Source organism: Loxodonta africana, chromosome 21 (assembly GCF_030014295.1).
Source record: "Loxodonta africana isolate mLoxAfr1 chromosome 21, mLoxAfr1.hap2, whole genome shotgun sequence".
Taxonomy (NCBI): Eukaryota; Metazoa; Chordata; class Mammalia; order Proboscidea; family Elephantidae; genus Loxodonta; species Loxodonta africana.
In genome coordinates, this window is record NC_087362.1 from 42,690,151 (window position 1) to 42,716,553 (window position 26,403).

At 41.6% G+C, this 26,403-nt stretch overlaps 2 protein-coding genes across 3 annotated transcripts; one reads left to right on the plus strand and one right to left on the minus strand.

Moving 5' to 3' along the window:
• Positions 1-1,264: 1,264 nt before the first annotated feature.
• On the minus strand, positions 1,265-8,836 carry TERF2IP (TERF2 interacting protein). The gene is made up of 3 exons (XM_010596844.3): positions 8,059-8,836; positions 4,338-4,462; positions 1,265-2,592 (listed from the first exon to the last, which is right to left on the minus strand). Exons 1-3 carry the CDS (start codon positions 8,726-8,728, stop codon positions 2,197-2,199), a joined length of 1,191 nt encoding a protein of 396 aa, XP_010595146.2. The 5' UTR covers positions 8,729-8,836; the 3' UTR covers positions 1,265-2,196.
• Positions 8,837-8,848: 12 nt separating this feature from the next.
• Positions 8,849-26,354, plus strand: KARS1 (lysyl-tRNA synthetase 1). 2 transcript variants are annotated; one of them, XM_010596845.2, is made up of 15 exons: positions 8,875-8,990; positions 11,562-11,741; positions 13,719-13,878; positions 16,327-16,492; positions 19,152-19,245; positions 19,612-19,798; positions 19,891-20,016; positions 21,037-21,156; positions 22,197-22,359; positions 22,473-22,646; positions 22,804-22,889; positions 23,718-23,803; positions 24,105-24,231; positions 25,335-25,478; positions 26,075-26,354. In XM_010596845.2, exons 2-15 carry the CDS (start codon positions 11,596-11,598, stop codon positions 26,162-26,164), a joined length of 1,869 nt encoding a protein of 622 aa, XP_010595147.1. In that variant the 5' UTR covers positions 8,875-8,990; positions 11,562-11,595; the 3' UTR covers positions 26,165-26,354. The 2 variants fall into 2 exon arrangements, with proteins under 2 accessions (XP_003417138.1, XP_010595147.1); XM_003417090.4 differs by lacking the exon at positions 11,562-11,741 and having other exon boundaries at positions 8,849-8,990.
• Positions 26,355-26,403: the final 49 nt, after the last annotated feature.

A 26,403-nucleotide genomic window follows, 5' to 3' on the forward strand; every position in this document is an offset into this window, starting at 1 on the left:
GATGCAATAGTAGGGAACTGGGGAGGTGAAACAAGAGAAGGAAGCCAACACAGTGTGCATTTATAAGCAGATTACCACTATCGGCAACTGTATTTGACCTTGCTGGAAATCTCTAAAAGATGGTATGGAAACCATTATCCACTCAAGGTATGCTGTTGTTAGGTGCTGTCAAGTCGGTTCTGACTCATACTGACCCTATGGACAACAGAACAAAACACTGCCGGGTCCTATGCCATCCTCACAATCATTGTTATACTTGAGCCCATTGTCGCAGCCACTGTGATAATCCATCTCATTGAGGGTCTTCCTCTTTTTCGCTGACCCTCTACGAAGCATGATGTCCTTCTCGAGGGACTGGTACCTCCTGATAACATGCCCAAAGTAAGTGAGACAAAGTCTCACTATCCTCGCTTCTTATGAGCATTATGGCTGTACTTCTTCCAAGACAGATTTATTCGTTCTTCTGGCAGTCCATGGTATATTCAATATTCTTCACCAACACCATAATTCAAAGACATCAATTCTTCTTTGGTCTTCCTTATTCATTGTCCAGCTTTCACATGAATATGAGGCAATTGAAAACACCATGGCTTGGGTCAGGCGAATCTTACTCCTTAAAGTGACATCTTTGCTTTTTAACACTTTAAAGAGATCTTTTGCAGCAGATTTGCCCAATGCAAACGCACCATTTGATTTCATGGCTGCTGCTTCCATGGGCACTGACTGCAGATTCAAGTAAAATGGAATCCTTGACAACTTCAACCCCCAAGGTATAACTTTCAAATCTCTGGATGAGTAATTACTCTGGTCAGCAAGGAAGCTGGGTATGCGTCCTCTAATTCCCACTGGCCATTAGCTGAAGGCTGCTCCCAGGAGCATTAACTCCCCAGCACTTCAAGCAGAGCGAAAGCCTCAAGCAGATGCTTGCAGCACAACTCCCTTTCGTGGCACTTCCTGGAACGGTGAGTGCCCAGGGGATGTGGGTGGGACACTGACACCTGTCAGATGCCTGCTAGTTCCTGATTAGCTTCTCTCCTCTTGGCTCGAAGTTTACCTTCTTTTGCCACTTCTCACAGTCCTTGAGCCAGATCTTCTCTATTCTCCATCAAGAGGAACTAGCATTTTCTACTAGTCTATTAGTACTCAAATGGAACCACTCTATCGGTTCTAATTAACAACAGCACAAAATGCTGGTTCCTTTATGATTTTTATACCTAAAAGGTTTTGTGTATTCTGAAAATAAAACACTTGTTGAAGACACAAATACAAAGTTATATTTATTTTCAATAATGAAAGCAACACAATAAATGGAAATGAATCTACTGATTTTTAAATTAATGCAATACAGTTCTCAGCACAAAACTCTCCTCAATAAATAAGAACACGTTACTATTAATGGAATAGATTGGTCTTGAGACTCTCTAAGGTTTTGTGTGTGTGTTTGTATGTGTGTGTGTGTGTGTGTTAAACAAAACTGAGTGGTAATTAAACACGTGCTAGAAACTTGACTAACAAGGGCTCAAAAACAGCCAAAGAACAGGGTACACAAATACCAAGTTACCTAAAACAATGAGATTTTCAGAATAGTCTAGAAATCAGAGCTTACTGGTGGATGTACCTAGAGATGCAAGGATTCAGGACCGTCTGTGTATTAGGCCTTGTAATTATATCTTTCCATGTGTCTAGATTCTTGATTTGGAATCTATCACAATCTAGAGGAGCTTCTGCCAAGGAATACGAGGTTACTTACTCATGCTGCCTAAAGAGACCTAAACTCCTAATTTTCCTCCTTTGACTTTGTCATTAGCTCCTGTCACCAATATAGCAGAGGTTCCATTCTAGCAAAGGATTACTACTAAGTAGACCAACCTCTCTCTGATTTAGATTTTCCTTTCAGAAACATACTGACACATGATTACTACTAAGTAGACCAACCTCTCTCTGATTTAGATTTTCCTTTCGGAAACATACTGACACATGCCTGGGGTAGCTCTAAATATATCCAATTTCTCTGATTTTTTATACTCCTACAAACTCTGCTTGGCTACAAAATCTAGGACTCATAGAAGTAACGGCAGTATTGATCCAAAGGCAAGTGTTAGTTCCAGTATATGAACTCTCCAAAGTTCAAAGATAGCAATTTTTTTTTCACTCCTCATCTGCCATACCTTCTTTCTTTTCTAATTACCTTACCAATTATTTCTTTCGGAATTCAATCCTCCTAGCTACATTCTGAGCACCAAACTTTTTAATCAATGCATCTCGAGCATCCTCATCATCTTTTTGCAAATCTAAGTCATCTTGTCGAGACCAAATGGGGTACCCATCAGCTCTCTGACCAGACTCTAAAAAGGAGGAAGTAGCCTCCAGCTCACCACTATTTTTAAGGAATGCCTGTATAACTGTTGATAGATCCAAGTTAAATTTTTCCATTAACTGCCGGACGATCTTAATGGCAGCTCCCACCTCTGGTTGAGAGACTTTTTCTTCTTCCTCATCAGGCTGAGTTTCTGAGTCCTCCTCAGGTGTGGGTGGATCATCATCACACATTGTTATATGTATTTCAAAACCAGGGCTCTCACTCTCCTCCTCCTAGAGAAAGTACACAACAGGTAAGACCAATTCCTAATTACCAAATCATGAACTCCTGTAAAATGTGGTCTCTCCCACCCAAGCTATCCCTCTACCTTTGGCATTCCAATCATACTAGATTTTCTTCAGTTCCTCTGATATGCTCTGTTACTTCTCCATTTATTTATGTTGGTTGTGCATGTTTACATGTCTGTACACATACACACACAGAGCCCTGGTGGCACAATGGTTAAGTGCTTGGCTACTAAACAAAAAGTCAGCTGTCCAAACCCACCAGTGGTTCCAAGGAAGAAAAGACCGAGCGATCTGCTCTCGTAAAGATTACAGCCTAGGAAATTCTATGGGACAGTTCTACTCTGTACATGGGGTTGTTATGAGTCAGAATCGACTCAACAGCACACAGCATATATTTGCATGTGCGTGTGTGTGTGTGTGTGTGTGTGTGTATGAGAGATGTGGGGGGAGTGTGTATATGTGCGCAGGTGTGTGAGAGGATGTGTTATGTGTGCGTGTGTGTTTGGTATTCCAAAATATCAGAAGTTAGATTAATATGGAAGAATATATGTGTATATACACACACACACACACGTGTACAGAGGTATGCATTAGATTGTTTGTTAAATGTTTAATTCCAGATTGTAAATTCCATGAGGACAGAAATCACATCTATTTTCCTCATCACTGCATCCCCAGTTGCTACCAATGCCTATATACAAGTAATCAAAAAACATACATGAGAAGTTCTAAGTTATGCTACACATAGGCACATTACAAAGCATATCATATGAGAAGAGACCTATTTGGGCCAAATCTGAAAACTGTTGAAAGCATTTGACAGTTTATGGAAAATGAACCAAATATCAAATAATAAGCAAAAGGCAGATTGCAAAAGATAACAAATCCCTAAGTTCTGCCAATTCTTGCACATTCCTTCACTTACCAATTACAGAAAATTTTAAATTATTTCCCTGTTTCAGACCCAAGCCAAACCATTTTTCTTTCTGTCAGTAAGAAAAATTAATTCACAGGATCTTTTGACTTGGAGAAGAAATGTATATATAATTTGGATTCTTAAAAATTATCATCGTTATTTTAAGGCTTCCTGCCTTTCTCCACTACAAAAAAAAAAAATTGCCATTGAGTCAATTTTGGCTCATAATGACCCATAGGACAGAACAGAACTGCCCCATAGAGTTTCCAAGGAGCGCCTGGTGGATTTGAACTGCCAACCTTTTGGTTAGCAACTGTAGCTCTTAACTGCTGCACCCTGAACAGAGCATTAGTAGCTAGACTGAATGTGGAAGAGCTAAAATATTCCAAAAGAGCTCTAAACATACAAAAAGCTAAACTTGCTTGATAAAAAATGACTATAAACTTTTTTAAAGATTATATTTATGTTCCTGAAAATTATAAAACCATTTTTAAAGATAAATCCACAGTCATAACATTTAAAGACTTATACTGAGATCAAAGTAGTACTCAAAGTCGGATGCTTCTTACTGTTTAAATGTAACTGTCCCTATTCTCTCCAATTTTTCTCCCTCCCCACCTTCTTAAATTGGCCTTTCAAAAACTAAAAGTTTCATGCCTGGGGCCAGATCAGTCTCACTTTCCATTTTTCTTCTCCATCTTGACTTTCCTTTTACTTTTCTGAGCCTCCAGTATATGAAAAGGGTAGATGGGATGATCACTTTCAAAGAAGAATGGAGACGGGAAAATATTATGAATAAGCATAGTTAACATACCACAACCTCCTCAAACTCCCTGGTGGCTTCTACAAGCATCTTTTTGACTGCTTCTTCATTCTCCTTGACCTTTTCCTCTTCAGGTTCTTCTTCAGGCAAGTCTGGAGTTCTCTTATTCTGTGGTTCTATTAAAGAGAAAAATATCATAGATTATCATTAGCCTCTTTCGTATAAACCAAACATATAGTGCATGTTCTGTGGGCTCTGGGCCAGGAATGACCCTGCATTTTATTTATTTATTTTTATTAGAAGACATCTATTTTTGTTTCAAAAGGACAAAAAAAAAGTAAGACACACATATTCAATAATTTCTACCCTTGTTTCTGAAAAGTTGTACTAACCAAATGGTGATAATATTCCTAGACTGTGATCTATAAAAAATACTCTTCAAGCTTAATTTTTTGCTTTGTATTTACAGATTTTGCAAATTAACTAAACCACATCAAGCTGAGTTCTCTGAGACGCAGACTCTGAGATAGAGATTATCACATACGTTGTTTATTAGCAAGTGCTTTTGGGAAAACTTGCAGACGGGAAAGAAGGGATAGGCAGACAAGTTGAGCTGTCAAATAGTCCCAATAAGGCCTCAGCTGAAATCATGGGGAGCTCTGGAGCTAGGAATGCCCTTCAGAGTTATGAGTTGGAGCGTGCGGGCCAATTCTTTACAACCCCACAAAGATCAGTCACTGGATGCTGGCCACCCCAGGAAGGGGGCATTACTCTGGACAAGGCAGCTCTCTTAAGCAAACCCCAAAGAGAATGGACAAATAAGGGCTGTCTCCTAGCAGCACTCCCAGCAGCTAAAAGCAGGTCTGCGTAGTTTACCACATCCTATGATCTACAAAAAGGGGGACTTCCTGTCAAATTTAAACATTCTCCTGTTTCCCTTTATTCTCTGAGAATTTACTCTGCTCTCTTTTCCAGTTGCCAGAAATTGACTACAAAGGAGCAGCACAGGGAGTTTTCTGTGATGGAATTGTTCTATACCCTGATTTTGATGGCAGGTACACAAAGCCATGTGTGTTAAACCTCACACAACTGTACACCTAAAAAAAGTCAATTTTACTGTACATAATTAAAACATACAATTTAAAAGAGTCTCTATTTTTTAGAGACATGTGTTGGAGTATGTGAAATGATATGATGTCTGGCATTTGCTTTAAAATAATCCCAGAAGTTGGGAATGGATAAGAGTTGAAGGTATGGATGAGAACAACGGGCCATGAACTACTAAACAGGTGAAGCTGGGTGAGGGGTACGTGCGTAGAGTTCATAATACTTTTCTGTATTTGTATATGTTTGATATTTTCTATAGTAAAAAGAAGAAAAATTACAATTCATTCACATAATGGAATACAATGCAATCAATGAGAAAAGAATGAGACCGAGCTACGTATAGACAAAGACTTCAAGTGACATTGTGAAGTTAAAAAAAAAAAAAAAAAAGCTAACTGCAGAACCAACTGATTATCTAGTGTGCTAGCCTTACTATAAAGGATGCATAAGAGACAAGGGATGATAATAGTTGGCTCTGGGAGAAGAACCAAGAACAAGGCAGATTGTGGGAAGACTTCGTTATGTACTCCTTTGTGCTCAAGTGTATCTGCAGGATAAATTTCTAGGAGCGAAACTGCTGTCTAAGTGAACATGAATTTTAAATGGGTTTTAAATGTTGTTAGATATTGTCAAAATTCCCTCCAAAACAGCTGTGCTAATTTCCTTCTACTAACTGTGTAGGAGTGTACTTGTTTTCACATACCTAACTGTAGATATCACCCATCTTTTTAATTTTTCACTATCTGATAGATAAAACATAGCATTTCCTTGCTCTGACTTTTATTTAATTAAAAACAATATTTATGCATTTTTATTGGCCATTTATTTCTTTTTCAGTGTACTTCTTGTTCCATTTTCTTTGCCCCTTTTTTTATCAGTTTTTCTTATTTCTAAGAGCACTTTGGACATAAGGAAACTCTGTACAATGTATTGAAAACATTTTCCCAGTTTGCCCTCTGACTTTATCATGAGAAGTTTCTAAGTTTTATGTAATGAAATACATAAAACTTTTTCTTAAGTCTTCTTGGTTTGTGATTTCCACCATGCTACTATTTAAAAATATATACCCATCCATATTTCTTAGTCATTTTAGGATTTGTTTTTACATTTAAATATTTCATCATCTAAACGTTATTTTGATCAGTGACTCCAACTCAGTTTTGTTCCTGACCTCACCTAGAATTCTGCCTCTTGCTTACACCATTCCAGCCACACTGGTCTCTTTATTGCTCCAAGAATATATCAGCCACAACTCTACCTTAGGGCCTTTGCACTTGCTGTTCTCTCGGCCTAGAACACTCCCCCAGACATCCACCTGGCTCGCTCTTTTACTTCCTTTGGTCTCTTGCTCAAACATCGGCTTATCAGAGTGGCCTTCCCTTTTCACCCTATAGAAAACAACTCCCTCCCTGACCCTTACCCTTCTTTTTCTCTATAGCACTTACCACTGCCCAGCTAGCACATTAAGCTCCATGACTGCAGTTACTGTTTTATTTGTTATATTCCTGCAGGACAACATGTGTCTAGCACTCAAAAAGCTGTTGAATCAATGAACCTGAAATGCCACTTATGAAAAACAAAATTCCTACTAATCATATTGAAAAAGAGAAATAAATTTTACCTCCTCAGACTTCAACTACACGAAGTCCCCAGGTTTCAAATGTCCCACTTGCAGGCAACTTGTACTTGCCCTTTAATATTATGTTTAAGTTTACCCTCACCTTAAAACGACTGAACCAACCCCTACTTGAAACAAATTCTTCACAATCACCTTTACTTGCTTTACATGAAGCTTTTAAATCACTGAAAAGGCTTTGAGCCTTTCCTTGCACTATAGGGTCGCTATGAGTCAGAATCGACTCCACGGCAGTGGGTTTGGGTTTGCACTGAAGTAAGACTAAGTACGAGCCGTATGCACCTGTTCCGACTAACCTACAAATTCGATTTAAAGACACACTCTGGAACAGATCTGGTTTGTAACTCTCATTGGTGACCCGGGGAATGCCCGTATTACATGAAATATCCACATAAGCAAGAAAAGGGAAAAGGAAGGGAATGTGAACATGCCTCTTTAAACAAAGAGGTCTGTCAATTTAAGTCGTCTAGATTAGTTACATCAAAAGTGACACACCTTAACAGCTTTGCACTGTCCTAACCATACCTGAATCCCAACTTTGAATTCACCTGCGTTAAAAAACTCATCACTTTCTAAGGAGGACCGGAAAGCGTCCTTCCAATCGATGGGGACATCCCTATGTGAATATGTGAATCCGCATTCAGTTAAGACAAAGCATGAAAATAAATTGTTCTGTATATTGAATATACCTGAACATACAAATCTTTTTTTAAAGAGTCTCTGAAATAGCTCGGAAAAGATAACTCCAGAAGCTGGGATTACCCGAGTCTCTGGGAATCTGCTGGGAAGAGTGGAAAATTTTTCTTTCTACTGTTTCTGTATCTCTCGAACTTTGAATCGTGTGTTCTCCAGCTACTGAAAAAGTAAATTAATTTCATTTTTTTTAAGTGGGGGGGGGGAACGGTGCAATTTTACCCGGATGTCAAAAGGGGGGCGGGGCCGAGGGATGCCACCAAAGATGGAAAAATGGACGCCTCACAGGAAAAAAGACCCCCCTACAACCGCCACAGGTGTCAGCAGAGGGCTCACCCCCGCTGTCGGCTGCCTCGGGGTCTTCCTCCGCTTTCCGCTTGAGCTTCCGGGAGGATGGGCTCACAGGAGCGCCCCCCAACAGGTACTTCTGCTCCTGTCCCCGCAGGTGCTTGAGGTAGCGGTCCTTCAGGGCCTGCCACGAGTGCTGGGTAAGCGCGTTTTTCTCCATCGCTTTCCACAAGGCGTTGCCGGTGACGGAGCTGGGCGAACGAGCATTTTCCTTGACGTAGATCAAGATGGCCACGTCGTCCGCCTCGGTGAAGACGGTCCGCCCCGTGAGCGGTTCCGCATTGGGCTCCACGGCAGCAGCAGCGCCCTCGGCTTGAGCCCCGGGCTTTGTCAACGGGGCCTGGTCGGCCGCCGAGCCCAACCGATAGTCCTCCAGTTTGAGCCGCTCGTTGCGCTCCACGCAGTCCAGGACGTACTGCGTGGAGATGAAGTCGCCCGCGGCCTCGGCCAACGCCTCCCCGGGCTGGGCCAGCAGCACAGCCCCGGGCTCCTGCACCCGACACAGGGTGCCGCCGCCGTGCAGGATGAGCGTTGACAGCCGGCGCTTCGCTGGGCTGGGCCGCACGTAGAAGGATATGGAGCTGCCATCCTCCCGCACGAACAGCGTCGAAGAGTGGGTGGGCCCGTTGGGGTCTTTGCCCTCCATGGTCTCGGCCATAGCTGGTGCCCGGCACCCAAGGAGCCCCTCCCTCGGAAGTGTACCTTACAGAGTCGCCACGGCCGCGAAGACCTGCGCAGTAGCTACAAACAGTGCGCCAGGAGTGCCCGCCCCTATCCCCGGAAGGGGCGGGGCTTCGGAACCTGACCTGGAAATAGTCGTAGGAGCATAGTCCCTTTTAGGTCCTGACCTCGGGAAAGATGGCCGCCGTTGAGGAGGCTGAGGTGAAAGTGGACGGCGGAGAGGCGAAACTGAGTAAGAAGTAAGTGTCGCTGAGAAGCGTTAAGGCCTTTGCGATCGGAGAGTATGCACTGGGAAGCGCCTCGAAACTCCCGCCGAGGCGGCTGTGTCTGAGGCCCTCCTTCCGGCTCCCGTGGGTTCGGACGTGCTGCGATGTAGCCGCTACGCCCGGCAACTACATCCCGCTGGATACTAGAGGGCCACCGCCTCCCGGCCTTGTGCTGCCAGATTTCGGCGCTGGCGGGCTCCCCCTTGTCGTTGTACTCTTGGGATAAGAGGATGCGTAGGGGAAACTGGCATAAGAACTGAGGCGACAGAGGAAAGAAAAGCGAAACTTAGACTTTTTCTTCTTCTCTCCCTCTGGGAAATGCGTTATTTTACAAATAAGGAACTTGGAGAAATGTTAAATGGCCAAGCATTTCAGAAAGACCTTCACATTTTCCTTGGGGGTGTTCTTTCAGAATCTTATGTGATTAATGGATCAACTTTAAAACTCGTGCGCTTACCCACGTGGGTTATTCACAGGATCTGCGAGTATTGAGCGACCCAATGTCTAACAATTGTTGCTGCCGTCCGGTCGATTCCCACTCATTACGACCCTACAGGACATTGTCTTATTCAGCCAGGTACACCAGGCTGTACTTTGCTATGCTGGCGATATCTTTGTTAAGCATTCCAAGTCCTTGGAGTGTAAAAGTAGACAAAACAAGATTAGCAGACTTTAAGGGCAGGCTATGGTTTATGTTCTCTGAAGACTACACTCCCTCTCAACCGGGGTTCATCATTTGAACCAATAACGCAGGCAATGATTTGAGTAACTGTTTTCTCACTGCTCCCAAAGATGACTGGTACCATTCTAGAGGCATAGGAGAGAAGTTAATTTTATTACATGCAGTGGCTCCCTAAGTGCACAAGGGCATAATTCGCTTCCTGAACCCTGATAATAGTGTTGCTCTGGGCACTCAACACATAAAAATGTATGTTTGTGTCTCTGGGTTATGCTTCAGATACACTAGAAAAATGAAAAAGGAAATGTCTAATCTCTTGTCCTTCCTGAGATTGATCTGATGGCTCACCCTAAATGTCTGGAACCTAGCCTTGGACGTCTGCCTTGGGAGAAATTGACTAGACCTTTATCCGATGCATCAGTAATTGAATTTCAGGGCTGTAGGTCACAGATGTATTGTTAGCAAATTTCCAGTGGAGAGTGGTATTTTAAGGTAAATTGAAAAAACTATAGTCAGTCCCTTTCTGCTAGCTTTTATTAGAGTAATTACAACTACCACTTTTTTGACCAGCTTTTATGTGCCAGGCACTATGTTCGAACTATGTAAGCTTTCTATCTAATCTAAATAATAACCTTGCTAGGAAAGTATTAATGTCTGTTTCTCAAATTAATAAACTGATGACTTAGGTGATTAAACACATTGCTGAAGCTGTTCTAGCTCTGATCCAAAGCACTGGAGAAGAGATCTAAAATCAAGTCCTTAACTCTACAACTCATGGAGTTATACTAACTACAACATACTGCATTGCATTGTCTAGAAGAGTCTGCTTTTGATACTGATTATTCCTCTAGTGACTATGAGTTAATTTTTTTTTTATTTAACATTTCCTTGTATTCATGTTCTTGAAATTTCTTTGGTATGAGATATTTAGTGAGCACCATTTTATGCCAGGTATTTTCCCCAGTTTAAAAACAGATAGGCTGCCTGCCCAGGTGACTTCAATCCCAACTGAAAGGTCCTTGTCTGATTTGTTTGAACACAATAAAGAATGTAATCTCTGAAATTTTGTTGTCTTCCAGCATTAATAATGTATTTTTGCAGGTCCATCATTAATAATGTATAAACATATTCTAGTCTTAGACTCTTTCTAAAATGATCCTTTCCCCCATGTTCCTAGAGCTCCAATCAAGTCTTGTTTTTGACTCACAGGTGCTTTTGTGTGGTTGCTTTTAGCTTCATCTGGAGTTTACAGTTGATCGTGACATTTCCCTCTCATTTTATATGCTTCCCATTGCCATCTTTGCTGCCAGCTATTTTACTTCCAGGAGAGAAAACACACTTCAGAGGCTTCAGAAACACTCTCTCACATCCTCGCTTCCATTTTCTACAATGTTGGAATCAGTGTGATCATTTCTCCTTGTAAACGATTGATTGATTGATTGACTTGCTATTGACATTTGACCCCAAATATACACCTTTTACACAAAGCCAGGACTGAAAAACATTGTCACTTATAGTGTTCAGCACAGTTTTATAGCGTTACGGTCAGTCACCCATTGCCGAAGGCGCTGATTCCGACTCCTAGCCACCATATAGGACAGAGCAGAACCGCCCCATAGGGTTTCCAAGGAGTGGCTGGTGGATCCGAACTGCGGATCTTTTGGTTAGCAGCTGAGCTCTTAACCACTATGCCACCAGTGCTCCTGCTGTCAGTTGAGAAAGTCTTAAGTTAAATGAGACACTACAAGATAGTGCAAACCACTCCATCCCACCCCAATAAGAGCAGAAGAGTGCTGTTGGTTGGGTCTGTGTATGCTGTCTGTCCCATCTGACATCTGACACTGCATCTCTGTGTTTCCTGTTAGGTGGTGATAATCGTTAGTTCCAGGGTATTCTGCCATGTTGATGCAAGCTGCTGTAAGGCTTGTTAGGGGGTCCCTGCGCCAAACCACCTGGGCACAGTGTGGTCAGAGGGTGCTGCGACTGGGTCAACTTGCTCCTTTCACAGTGCTTCAGAAGGACAAGCCACTTTCTGATAAAAGAAGGTTGGTGCCAGTTACCTTCTTTATTGCTCTGGGAGCAAAAATCTTTCCATTATTTAGTTCCTTACCTGCTAAGCCCCTGGCTAAATCTTTGGACTTGCTGCTAAGGAAACAAAGAGCCTTGCTACCAAAATCAGTAGTCTTCTCATTTTCTCTTAATTCAGATTCTTTCTCCTTAGTTTCTTGGGATTGCTTGTAGATCTTATTCTAGAAAAGTGCTGAGAACAGAACTCTTGTATGAATAAAGAATTTCCAATGAGGGTTATTTTCCCTTTCCTGTCATTCTTGAGATTAATTTGGTTTCTAGTTTTAGTGCTATCAGTAGGACCTTTTTGGGTTACATTTAGGATTCTTTTGATAGTTGGATGGAAACAGGTTTTTCATCTTAATTCTAGGAAGAACTTGCTAGCCTTAGATACCCATTGATTGAATTACCATTATAAATCTAGTACACTGTTATGGGAAGGTTTTTCTCACAACTATTAAAGACAGATTCTATTCAGAATGAGTCATCTACTTTGAAGCCATCACAATCATTTTTACTTAAAAGATGATTGCTTCAAACCCCCAATTAAGTTTTTTTTAGTTATTCTGAACTCATCGAAAATGAAGAATGTGCCCTAAAGCCAGACAAAATTCAAGTATGACTCAGAATCAGTTGCCTTGGTTCACCATTTCAGAATGTTTGATGATCATTGGGGGCTTGAAAGAATACTCAATTAATTCTCTTCCGGTAATGAGGTTATCCCTCTTTGTCTAAGTCTTATTTGGTTCCTGGCTTCAGATAGCAAGTTCAGGTCATATGTAATTGCTTTGGTTTTTTTGAGTCAAAGATAACAAGTATCAGGAGTTTGGATAGTGAGGGATTTGATCAGAAATTCATCCAAACCTGTATGCTTTCTGTCCTTGGTGCAGAGAGTGAAGAGTTCTGATAGTGAGGGATCCCAGAATAGGTAACATTTGAGTGCTTACTAAATGCCAGGGACAGGGCCACTTGTTCGTGTACATTAGTACATTATCTCAATCCTCCCAGTAACAATGGGGCAGGCAGAGGTGTCTGTTATTTCCATTTTACAGATGAGGAATCCAAGGCTAAGAGAAGTTAAGTCATTTGCCCAAGGTCATACAGTTGGTAGGTGGATGTGTGAGGATTTAGTCCCAGACATTCTGACTTCTGAAGGTTTAATATCCCCTATGCTACACTGCTTTGTTGATCATTTTACCCAGTTGTTGCCAAAGCCAGACTCCGATGAGTAAAGTGAGGCAATGCTGACGGCCATTCTTGGAGAGTTTGTCAGTGGGGCCCCTCTGAACTAATTCCTCAGGAAGGGGGTGGGGTTGCAGACATAGCTGAAAACGTTGCCATATCAAACTTACCATCTGGTGCTCTAAACCAAAAACCAAACCTACTGCTGTTGAGTCGATTCCAACTCATAATGCAACCCTATAGGACAGAGTAGAACTGCCCCATAGAGTTTCCAAGGAGCACCTGGTGGTTTCAAACTGCTGACCTTTTGGTTAGCAGCCGTAGCACTTAACCACTATGCTAGGGGATACCAAATAACTAATAGTGCAGTCTATTCTCAAGGAGCACCCAGTTTAATTAGCTTGAGAAAAGCTTATCCTGCCGATTTTCTAGAAAACCTTATTTTCCTATTTGAAATATAAGTTAACATGTAGGATTTTCTTTTTCCTGATGCATCTTGATTTTAGTTGGGGCCCAATGCCAAGGACCTGAAACTAGACAGCAGAGCTCGAAAAAGACATTTTATATCTTTGCACAAATCCAATTTTTTGCTTTGTTTTTTTCACCTATAGAGTTTAATGCCTAAGAGACTAGAGGTGGGGTGTGCACTTGATGGTATACAATTTAGCAAGATCATGTCCCCCAGGCAATTCATATTTTTGGTAAGTGGCTATGGGGTGAAATAGAGGACTTTTCAGCAGCTGTCACATTGAACATTCTCATCTTCCCTACAGTGAGCTGAAGAGACGCCTAAAAGCAGAGAAGAAAGTGGCAGAGAAGGAGGCCAAGCAGAAGGAGCTTAGTGAGAAACAGCTAAGCCAGGCTGCTAGTGCAACCACCAACCACACCACGGACAATGGTGTGAGCACTGAGGAGGAAAGCGTGGACCCAAATGTGAGTCCCCTTGGCCGCTGGCCTGCCTGCGCACGGGGGAGCTTCTGAAGAGGCTTATGGAGAATTCCTTGGGACCAGACAGTAGGAAGGACCAGTGACGAATTGGATAAATAGGGACTGCAATAGGCACTTCTGGGCCCTGGGTCACTGCCACTGCATCTGGTTAAAAGCACAGGCCTTGAGCATTCAGATTGACTCCTGACAGGCATTTGGGAGAATCCAGTACTTTCAGGTGTCTCATGTATCTTCCTTTGAACTAGCTGGGCCATATAGCAGCCCCAGAGAAACTATCTCCCTAAAAATGGACTAGGGTTGACTATATATAGACCAGGGGTGAGCAGATTTCATCCCACAGGCCAAATCCACACCCTCACCACACATACCTTTTTATAAATAAGATTATGTTGGAACAGCCATGTCCATTTGCTTACGTATGTTTAACACAGCTTTCACACTACAACAGCAGGGTTGAGTAGTTGCATCAGAAGAAGTTGGCTACCCCTGCTGTACAATATTCCTTCCTATATTGTCCAGGCCCCCTGGGGTGCCTTGGGGAAGGGTCTGATGTGTGGTCAAGGGTGGGAGGGTAGGAAATAAGATAAGTGACTTACCAAGTAGATTTAGTCCACAAAAGTGATAACCAAGACGACCTGTACCAATTAAGCTTTTATCATTTCAGGCAGAATTCCAGTTCTTTCCTTTCATTAGAGCTTCTATTTTTGCAATTCTGCCCTTCATTTCCAACTATGGATCTGGCCACTCTGCATATTTTAAGTGGAATTCTCACTCCATATTCAACCTGCGATTTCAAAAGGGGACAGGGCTTGATTTAAGAAACCTCAGTGTAGAAATGCTCACAATCATTAGCCATTAGAGAAACGCAAATCAAAACTGCAATGAGATACCATCTCACCCCAACAAGGTTAGCATTAACCCCAAAAACACAAAATAATAAATGTCAGAGAGGTTGTGGAGAGACTAAAACACTTACACACTGCTGGTAGGAATGTAAAATGGTACGGCCACTTTGGAAATGGATGTGTGCTTCCTTAAAAAGCTAGAAATAGAGGTACCATATGATCTAGCAATCCTACTCCTTGGAATATATTGTAGAGAAATAAGAGCCTTCACAGGAATAGATATATGCACACCCATATTCACTGCAGCACTGTTCACAATAGCAAAAAGATGGAAACAACCAAGGTGCCCATCAACAGATGAATCCATAAATTATGATACATTCACACAATAGAACACTATGCAGCAATAAAGAAGAATGATGAATCAGCAAAACATTTCATAACGAGGATAAACCTGGAAGGCATGCTAAGTGAAATTAGTCGCAAAAGGACAAATCTTATATGAGACCACTATTATAAGAACTCAAGAAAAGGTTAAAGCACAGAAGAAAACATTCTCTGATGGTTACAAGGGTCGGGTGGGAGGAAGAGGGGTATTTTCTAACTAGTTAGTAGATAAGAATTAGGTGAAAGGAAGGACAACATGCAATACCGGGGAAGTCAGCACAACTGGTCTAAACCAAAAGCTAAGATGTTCTCTGAATACAACCAAACACTTCGAGGGACAGAGTAGCAGGGGCGAGGGTCTTGGGCCCATGGTTTCAGGGGATATCTAGGTCAATTGCCATAACAAAGTTTGTTAAAGTGTTCTGCATCCCACTTTGGTACATGGTGTCTGGGGTCTTAAAAGTTAGCAAGTGGCCATCTAAGATGGATCAATTGGTCCCGACCTACCTGGAGCAAAAGAGAATAAAGAACACCAAAGACACAAGGAAAGTATGAGCCCAAAAGACAGAAAGGGTCACATAAACCAGAGATTCCATCAGTCTGAGACCAGAAGAACTAGATGGTGCCCAGCTACCACCAATGACCACCCTTACAGGGAATACAGGAGAAAAGTAGGGTGCAGAACTCAAATTTGTATTAAAAAAAACAGACTTAATGGTCTGACTGTGACTGGAGGGACCCCAGAGACATGGCCTCCAGACTCTGTTAGCCCAAAACAAACCATTCCCGAAGCCAACTCTTCAAAGATTAGACTGAACTGTAAGACATAAAATACTTGTAAGAGTGTGCTTCTCAGCCCAAGTAGATGCATAAAACTGAATGGGCAGCTCCTGTCCAGAGGTGAGATGAGAAGGCAGAGAGAGACAGGAGCTGGTTGAATGGACATGGGAAATCGGGGGTGGAAAGAGGGAGTGTGATGTCACATTGGGAGAGCAATTAGGATCACATAACAAAGTGTATAAATTTTTGTATGAGAAACTAACTTGAACTGTAAACTTTCAGTTAAAGCGCAATAAAAAAAATTTAAAAAAGAAGCCTCAATGTATTGGAGCCTCTCTGAGGCAGAATGCAGTGCTCTGCTAGGTGGACCACTGGTCTGCCAGGTGCAGCTTCTTGAAGATTCTTGTTGATTTTTCTACAGCAATACTATAAGATCCGCAGTCAAGCAGTCCACCAACTGAAGGTCAATGGGGAAGACCCATACCCACACAAGTTCCATGTGGATATCTCGCTCACTCACTTCATCCAAGAGTACAGTTACCTACAGCCTGGGGACCACCTGACTGACATCAACTTAAAGGTGGCAGGTAGGAAGAGTCTCTGGCAGTTTGCTGAACTCCTGCAGCAGGCAAACCTCTTCAGTAGAGTAAAGGAAGATTTAGGGTGGTCTTGGTTTTAAAAAGTCTGCTGCTTTACTAGGGCAGTGGTATTATATCTATTCACAGAAAGAAGTAGAGCAGCCCTGAGCATGGGATCACATCTAAATGAGGTTACGCTGCAGAGAAAGGATCTGAGAGGAACTCCTGGCCTGTCACTGTTGCCAGTGTCCTTTATGAGGACTTCCCTTCATCAGTGGGAACCATGGCCCCAGGTTTCTAAGAAGTCTGGTCTTTGACCTGAAAATGCCTTGCACTGAGACTGTTTATTTCTAGAACATTGTTTTTTTTGGGTTATGGTGTCTTGTTTGGGGTCTTGTTTACCTTATTATTTTTTAATTAAAGTCACTTCTTTTCCTTGCCTAAAAAAAACTCAGAAATACTAGAACATGGAAAGAAGCAGAGAGAAAAGTTTAAGCGCCCGTAATCCTACCATCCAGAGAGAGCCCCTGCCAACACCTTGTGTGTATCTGTATGTGTAGTGTATAAATAACAGATGTTTTTTCTTTTGCAAAAATGGGACTGTGCTATGTATTCTGTTATAGTCAGCCTTCTTAATGTATTATAAACATCAATAAATATATGTCTACTTCATCTTTTTTAATGGGGGTATGTATGACTGTTAGAATCGAATCCACGGCAACTGTTTTTTTTTTTGTTTTTGGTATGGCATAACTTTATGTACTTAAGTGATCCTGGGTATAGTTCATTTAAATTGGTTCCAGTTTTTTACTATTGTAATTGAAATGCAGTGACTTTCTTTTTTTTTTTACCTTTTTTTTTTGTGAAAACAAAAGAGGAAGCCCTATGAAATATATAAGTTAGTGAATTATTATACAACAAACACCTTTTTAAGTACCACCCAGATCAAGGAGTAGAACTTTGCCAGCTGCCTAGAGAAGTCCTGCCAGTGTCCTATCTCAGTCACAACCCCTCACGTCCTTTCAAGTAACCACTAGGCTGACTTTTATAGTAATCACTGCTATGCATTTCTTCTTGGTGATATCGTCCAACTGTGCATCCCTAGACACTTCAGTTTATTCTTCCCATGTTTTTTAAACTTATCTTTTTAGTTCTTATAATTTACACTTTCCCCTCCATCCCTTTGTTTGTTTGTTTAGAAATTATTTGTTGAGGAATCCAAGGCATGTAACCTACACAGTTTTGCAGTTTGGATTTTGTTGATTGTATAGTGAAGCTCAAATGTTCTGCTGTGCTCTGTTTCCTACAAATTGGCAGCAGATCCTGAAGCTTGCTCAGATTCAGGTTTGATCCATTTTTGGCAAGTCGCAAGGCTCTAGGTGGTGGTATGTTTTTTCCTTAGGAGGAGCATAATGTCTGGTTGTCTCTGTGATCCTCAGTGCCTAGATAAATTTATGCACAGAGGATTGCAAGATGATGGTATTCTCAACCTGTCATTTTTGTTTTCATTTATTAGCTAAAATAATCTTTTAAAAAGGTGTTTCCTTTTAGTTAACCAGTTTTCAGATAACAAATTGATTTCATTCTAAGAAAGTAACCAGTTGGTTTTTTTTTTTTTTTTTAATATATGAGCTCACCGATTTAACATATTATGAATTTTCTATTCAATTCAGTTTCTATCTTTACTGAAATCCAAATTGTCCTATCTTTGGCAGTGAGAGTCTTTTTAAAGTATTGTTCTGCTGATTATTCTTACTCTTTTTTTTAAATAATAACTTTGCATGGTATTTTACCTTAGTACTTTTATGCTGTTTATTTAAAAAAACTTGGTGCATTAGTTCAGATTGCTTTTCTAGCTTCACCAACCTCCCTCTTCTGTTGTTTTTGTGAAGTGTTAAAGAATATGTAACAACCTGCTTTCTGAGATCTCCCGGGTCTGTTTGCCTTCATCGCTTTTTTTGAACATTCTCTTCTGTCTCTGTTTTCCTTGTCCTTTTCAATTTCATGGGGCCCTGTCCTAGAAGGGAGCCCTGACTGTGAAGTTCAGAGCATTTTTGGAACCTACACTGCTCCATCCCCTATCGACGTTCTTAACACAGCCCATTGTATTGACCTGTGTGGCAAACCCTTCCCAGTTTCAGTTGCTATTCTTTGATTCACCTGCCACGATATTCAGTAAATACCTATGATCCTGGGTGGTTCTCCACTTTTCAAATCTGTTACACGCCCTGTTGCTTCCCATTGCTTTTTCTTGTGGTTCTTAGTGGTTTGCCCCATCACTTGTATTTTGGGGTTCTTGGGGGAATACCTTCCCACATGATTTTGTTGTAAATGTTGTTCGTGGGTTTTTGGCTTCATGTGTCTATTTGTGCTTTCTGTTTTTATTTGAGGATCCAGGAAGATCCAAAAACTCTACTGCCACCATCACTGTCATCTTCCAGGAATCCAGTGAACATCTTTAAAACTACATCTTTATGCAGATCTCTCACTGTTTTGAATGGGCATCGTTGGTATGAAGAAAAAGGCAGGGATTGGATCTTAGGCTCAAGTTTTATGTTCTAGTTTATGTCCTGCCCTGATTTAAAAATGCCGAGGGAGCTTTTTTGGCATGATAACATGAAATGATGTCTGGTACTGTGCATCAGTATTTTTGTTCTTCCTTTTCTAGGTAGGATCCATGCCAAACGAGCTTCTGGGGGAAAGCTCATCTTCTATGACCTTCGAGGAGAGGGGGTGAAATTGCAAATCATGGCCAATTCCAGGTATGTAGAAATACTGGGTTACAGTCCTTTCTAGATCGGCCTAGAGCAGCGTGTTGGGAATAGAGACCCATGTGGTCTTATTTTCCCATTAGTAATTGAAGTTAGGGCAAGATGAAGTGGGGTATGATTGGGTAGGGGTGAGAAAAGAATAAAAGGCCATTTGGTTACCTGGAGAGTAATGACTACTGTCAAGTTGTGTTGGCAGAGAAAAATAAAAGATAATACTTTATAACAGTTGCCCTTGAGTCTGAGATTCTTCTTGGGCTCACATTATAGTCTTTAACAGTTTAGTGAGGGTTCTAGAGTAAACCAGTGGTCAGTTTTAATTTGGGCTGTTACATACTGAATTATTTTCCTTTCATTCAGGAATTATAAGTCAGAAGAAGAGTTTATTCATATCAATAACAAACTGCGTCGAGGAGACATAATTGGTGTTCAGGGGAACCCTGGAAAAACCAAGAAGGGAGAGCTGAGCATCATTCCCTATGAGATCACACTACTGTCTCCCTGTTTGCATATGTTACCTCATCTTCACTTTGGCCTCAAAGATAAGGTAAGCTCTTGTGGCCTCCTAGCTGTGTTTCAAAGATACATTCCAATTTATTTTATCATAGCCATGATTTCTAACTGCTGCTTTTGGTTTAGGAAACACGATATCGTCAGAGATATTTGGACTTGATCCTGAATGACTTTGTGAGACAGAAGTTTATCATCCGCTCTAAGATCATCACATATATAAGAAGTTTCTTGGATGAGTTGGGATTCTTAGAGGTGATGGAGCATTCCTTATCTAACATTTGATGAGCTGCTTTGCTATGCTTGCCTTTTGCTTTCCCTTTCCTTCCTTTTCCAAGGCATATTTTGTGTCAGTAACCATAATGCTGTGAAGACATCCCATCTCTTGCCAGTGTCTTTGTTCCACTGTGTGTATTTAGTGCCCTGATTAGGAAGGCAGTACCTGACTTCCAAGATACTGGATGAGGTGTAGGGCAATGCCTTGCACGTTCAACATATTATCAAATTATTTTGCTTTTTTGTAGCATTAGAAAATATTTTTAGTTGTGTAAATGAAAGGCAAGTACATGTTACTTTAAAACAAATTCAAACGGTAAAGAAATATGTAGAATAAAAACAAGTCTTCTTTCACCTCTCCCATCAAACTTCCCTCCCCAGACTGTTGAGTTTGATGTGTATCCTTCCACGTCATTCACCATGTGTATGCATACTTAGGTTGTTTTATTTTTTACTTTAAACATGAAAGAGGTGACACTAAATGGATTATGATGAACCTGCTTTTTTCCTCTCACTTAGCAATATATTTTGGTACCCTTTTTAAGGCTACATAATTTATTGTTTCACCTATTGATAGTTTAGGTTGTTTTTAGTTTTCCTCTGTAATAAATAACGTTTCAGTGGATGTCTTTGTGTTCATGTGCAAGCGTTTCTGAAGGATGAATTTCTAGAAGTAGAATAATTAGGATATAAACAGTTACATTTTTAATAAATACTGCTAAATTGAACTCAGGAAAGGCTATACCCATTTAGATTCTCATTTTTAACTTGTGAAGGTTTATAGTACTATGTTGGTGATGCTTTGGTATTAATAGAAATCAAGACATATTCTAGAAAGTCAAGCTATCTGTGCTTTTTTGTCAAGTACTTGCAAATGGCTATTGAACTTAACTTTCTCTTTGGGATCTAACAGGCTTGGACTATATTATATGTAAAACATGAGCTGTCCTCAAAACTTCTCATTGTCTGAAGACTAAGTGGTCCTCCCTGTCTTTTTAGATTGAAACTCCCATGATGAACATCATCCCAGGGGGAGCGGTGGCCAAGCCTTTTATCACCTACCACAATGAACTGGACATGAACTTATATATGAGAATTGCTCCTGAACTCTACCATAAGGTAATCAATAATAAGATATACCTTCCCCTTAGAGAAGTGGAATGCTGGAAAACCATTTGCTAGACAGGTACAGTAAGAAATACGAGGACAAGTGAGGTTATAACAACCAGGGGAGTAATTCTAACTTGTCAGGTTTGTGATGTAACACTTCTAGAATTTCTCCACAAGATTATAGAGCATTTCAGGGCAGAGGGCAAAGGAATTGTCTTTCCTAGTTATACAGGTCCTCCTAACCTACTTTTGTTCCCATATGCTCCTAAGTTTATAGTCTTCCTTGGATTAGATGATTTTTTTGGTTTTTTGTAGAAGAAAGAGCTTAATACCTCTCTGAAAGTTGGAAATCACCAGAGTAAATATTGAAGACTGTCATTCAAGATTTAGTTACAGATACTAGAACATACTATAAGTTAAGCAAAAGAAAAATTTATTCAAGTATGTAAGAAAGCTCACAATCTCCAGGAAGGTCAGAGAATCAGGCTTGGGGACCATACAACTAGGGATAATTCTTTAATCATGCCACTGGGCTGTTCACATAGATAACTCGGTGTCTTTTCCACTAGGCACAATCACCCTTGCACTAGACACAGGTCGCTGCCACTAGGACCTCTGCAGCTACTACCTCTGAAAGCTAGATCTCTGGCACCCTCTGCCAAAATAAATTCTGTGCAATACCTACATCTTCTTTCAGTAGCTTCCATGTTGAATTCTCACAGGTGCATCTCATTGGTGGAGCTTGGGTCACGTGCCTGCATCCTAACCCCAGAAGAGCCTTTCATCTTTGGGGAGACTTAGACTCACAGGATGGGAGACATCCCAGACATAGGAAGAGAATTCAGTAGTCCTAGGAAGCCAAAAAAAAAAAAAAATGATAAGCTATTCACTACAAGGGCCTAAATTAGCGAGCACAGTTCTAGGGATTTTGAGTCGAGACCCAAGAGCATTCCTGGGCTGTGAAAACCAAGTTGGGTTTTTGTAGACAGAAACTTTCCAGGGCTCTTAAGACAAAATTAGCTGTCATGACCATGGTTATGTGTTGTTAGATGCTGGTGGTTGGTGGCATAGACCGGGTTTATGAAATCGGACGCCAGTTCCGGAATGAAGGAATCGATTTGACTCACAATCCTGAGTTCACCACTTGTGAGTTCTACATGGCCTACGCAGACTATCACGATCTCATGGAAATCACAGAGAAGATGGTTTCAGGTGACCCTCTCCTGTTTCCCTTCGTCTTTCACACATGTCCAGGGGGCAGCTTTCAGAAGAGGGCATCCTGGGCTTCCTGTTCTTCCTCTTTAAATGGCAGGTTTCTCTTCCAGGGATGGTGAAGCACATCACAGGTGGTTACAAGGTCACCTACCATCCAGATGGCCCTGAGGGCCAAGCCTATGAAATTGACTTCACTCCACCCTTCCGGAGAATTAGCATGGTGGAGGAGCTTGAGAAAGTCCTGGGGGTGAAGCTGCCAGAATCGAACCTTTTCGAAACTGAAGGTAAAGCTTCACATTCCTCCATTTTATGGCCCTTCTTCCCGTTCAGTTCTGAATCTGGATGAGTCAGGATTAGAGTTGCCTACGCTCTTCTCTTCATCTACTTTTTTACTGGTATACTGTGGTGTCTTCTGTCTTAACTTGTACATTTGTATTACAGAAGCTCGCAAAATCCTCGATGACATCTGTGTAGCAAAAGCTGTTGAATGCCCTCCACCTCGTACCACAGCCAGGCTCCTTGATAAGGTGAGTGACCATGGTCTTGTAGTGCTCATCTTCATCCAGTGGGATTGGTCCCCCTGCCCCCTGCGAAGGTGAACCCCATGGGGAGAACTAGTTTTTATAGCTTCACAGGAAAACCCTAAAGAGAGGAGCCAGAGAATTAACAAGTTTTGGCCTCTTGCCATACTAAGCTCTCTGTCGATAAGCTCATTGGAAACTGTAGGGTAAAGCCTTCTCGTGGATTGAATTATGTCCCCCAAAAAACGTGTATCAATTTGGTTGGGCCATGATTCCCGGTATTGTGTAATTTTCCTATATGTTGTAAATCCTGCCTCTGTGATGTTGATGAGGACGGATGGGCGGCAGTTGTGTTGGTGAGGCAGGACTCGATCTACAAGATTGGATTGTGTCATAAGGCAATCTCTTGAGATATAAAAGAAAGACGCAAGTAGAGAAACAAAGGGACTTCATGCCACCAAGAAAGCAGTGCTGGGAGCAGATCACGTCCTTTGGACCCAGGGTTCCTGCACAGAGAAGCTTCCAGTCTGGGGAAGATTGATGAGAAGGCCAACAGAGAGAAAGCCTTCCCCTGGAGTTGATGCCCTGAATTTGGACTTCTAGGCTACTTTACTGCGAAGAAATAAATTTCTCTTTGTTAACTCCATCCACTTGTGGTATTTCTGTTATAGCAGCATTAGATAATTAAGACAACCCCCATTTGGGTAGGAACTAAGTCCTCTTCTACCCAGGCTGGGACGATCAAAAAATTATTCCGAAGGGGATGAGATTTCTAGTGGTATCCTCTAGTTCTGCATTGCTTTCTCATTAAGCTCTGCTTTGTTTTTCCTTAAGCTTGTTGGAGAGTTCCTGGAAGTGACTTGCATCAATCCCACATTCATCTGTGATCACCCACAGATTATGAGTCCTTTGGCCAAGTGGTAAGATAAAGCATAGCATTTCAATCACCTGTTGCTGTGATAACCCCAAAACTTAGTGGCATAAAAAAACAACAGTTTATTATTCTCAAGATTTTATGGGTAGACTGGGTGGCCTTTCTGTTCCATGTCATATTGGCTGTGGTAACTCAGGGCTTTTTCAACTGCTGAGAGTGCATTCAGCCTTCATGTCTCACTCAGTAACACTTTTGAGTCAACGAGAATTCAAGAACTCCTGTGTTTGTGCCAGACGTTAGATTATTAGACATCTGTATATTTAGCCTCCTCTTTCGTCTCTCCCCAGGCACCGCTCTAAAGAGGGCCTGACTGAGCGCTTTGAACTCTTTGTTATGAGGAAGGAAGTGTGTAATGCCTACACTGAGTTGAATGACCCCATGCGGCAACGGCAGCTTTTTGAAGAACAGGCCAAGGTAAGGAAGAGCAGTGTGAGCAAAAGCAAATATTTCATCTGTGTGCCTGCTGAACAATGAATATCAGCCTTAACCCTGGTCTCTGTCAGTATCTACATCACTTGATGACTTCAGCAGAAACAAAGCCATGTGCTTCTCTGGAGAAAATCACATTTCAAGATGGTGACCATATTACTTTCCTAGGGCTGCTGTAACAAAATACCACAAGTTGGGTGACTTAAAGAACAGAAATTTATTATCTCACAGTTGTAGATGCTGGAAGTAAATCAGGTTATTAGCCATGTTGATTCTTTCTGGGGGCTGTGAGAGAGAAACTTCCATACCTTTCTGCTAGCTTCTAGTGGTTCCATCCTTGACTTGCAACTGTGGTTTCACATGATGTCCTTTCTCTGTTTACCTGTCTTTGTGTATGTTCTGTTTTGTAAGGGCACCAGTCACATTAGGTTTCGGACCCACCCTGCTCCAGTATGGCCTCATTTTAACGTAACTGATAACATCTTCATATGCTCTGTTTCTAAATGATCACAGTGACAGGTATAGGGGATAGAACTTCAGCATATCTTTTGGGGGGACACAATTTAATCCATAACAGAGACCTTGAAAGGTTTTGGCTCTAGAGTTTCTGCATATGAGGAACTTCGGCATGATTATCTGTGTGGGGAGTGTGGCACTTGAGAATACATTTATATAACAAGAATGTTATTATTCTTAGTTGTGCATTTACTTAGGTGGCTTGGGGATGAAAGGCAGATAAAGATTAATGAAGAAGACTAAAGCCCCCACAAGCTGCCTGCTGGCACTATGACTGTCACTGATGGGTGGGATCAGGAAATGAGAGAGAGACTCTAGAAATCATCATGGAATCTCTGAACATGATTCTCACTGGAGTCTTAGTGCCCCGGGCAGTGGAGGTGTTTTTATTTCACAGAGAAATTTGGATGTGTTTTGAGGCAGAGTTCATCAGCCCAGACCTCAGATCTCTGAAAGAAAGGGGTCAATCCAGGAGTTACTGGGAAACCAATTTCCAACAAGCCCTGAGCCTCGGAGTATCCCTGAGAGACAGTGCAGCCTGGAATAATGTCATCTTTTGGTTCCTCTTCTAGGCCAAGGCCGCTGGTGATGATGAGGCCATGTTCATAGATGAGAACTTCTGTATCGCCCTGGAATACGGGCTGCCCCCGACAGCTGGCTGGGGCATGGGCATCGACCGAGTCACCATGTTCCTCACAGACTCCAACAACATCAAGGTATACGAGCAGCCCTTCACAGCACCCACTTCCCTAAAGAAGCTTCATCATGTTTGAGGCAGGGCACAGTGAACCTGGAGAATAAAGAAAGGGCTCTGAACTGAAAGGAAGAGCAGGCAGAAGAGCTTATATGGCTCCACAGGAGGAGGGTCAGAGCATCTGACCCTAAGGAATTTTTTCTCTCCCTGAGGCAGAAGGAGTACTGATTGTTTGCATTTCTTGAGGAAATGGAACATGCTAAGCCCTTTACATGCCTTATTTCACCTAACTTAAATCAGTCCTACGAAGTGTCGGAACTTGTTATTTCCTTTTTTTTTTTTTTAATAGATATGGAAATCTAAGTTTAAGAAAACCTCTGCATTTGTTCAGTTATTTGACATAGAGCCCTGGGCAGTGCTGCACATTTGTTATTTTACACCCTTTGTAGTTGAGAGCCACTGAATTAGAATAAAAGATGAATACATTGTTTTTTCAGCTGGGCTATACAGGTCTCTGGGTTTTGGTGGTGACAATAACCAGAGACTAAAGGAATGGGTGGATAGCTGTGAAATACTTCTCAGAGTCTTCAGCTTCACTATGTATTCTTACTTCTACAGGAAGTACTTTTGTTTCCTGCCATGAAACCCGAAGATAAGAAGGAAAACACTGATACACTGGAGAGCACCACAGTTGGTACTTCTGTCTAGAAAATGATAGCAAGTCATGAAATGATAGCAAGTCATGTCAATCTTTGCATTTCTGCAAAGGATCCAGGTCTGCGAGGGAATTTTCGTGTGTTGCTCTCCGTTTGATTACCACAGTTCAGATACCAGAAGAGATATGAGGAATTAAGAATTCCCTTTATTCCTTATTATCAAATAAACCACTTGTCTCACACTGCTTTTCTTTTTACCCTTGGAATGTTAACTTTGTTCCAGACTGCTGG

Bases quoted from the DNA above. Each gene is read 5' to 3' on its own strand.
- TERF2IP (XM_010596844.3), bottom strand. From the start codon at position 8,728: ATGGCCGAGACCATGGAGGGCAAAGACCCCAACGGGCCCACCCACTCT. The intron at 4,463-8,058 runs GTGAGCCCTCTG...TCTCTTTAATAG, and splicing joins CGAGGCAGCCGACAGCGGGG to AACCACAGAATAAGAGAACT. The intron at 2,593-4,337 runs GTATGTTAACTA...TACTTTCTCTAG, and splicing joins GGGAGTTTGAGGAGGTTGTG to GAGGAGGAGAGTGAGAGCCC.
- KARS1 (XM_010596845.2), top strand. From the start codon at position 11,596: ATGTTGATGCAAGCTGCTGTAAGGCTTGTTAGGGGGTCCCTGCGCCAA. The intron at 13,879-16,326 runs GTGAGTCCCCTT...ATTTTTCTACAG, and splicing joins AGGAAAGCGTGGACCCAAAT to CAATACTATAAGATCCGCAG. The intron at 16,493-19,151 runs GTAGGAAGAGTC...TTCCTTTTCTAG, and splicing joins CATCAACTTAAAGGTGGCAG to GTAGGATCCATGCCAAACGA.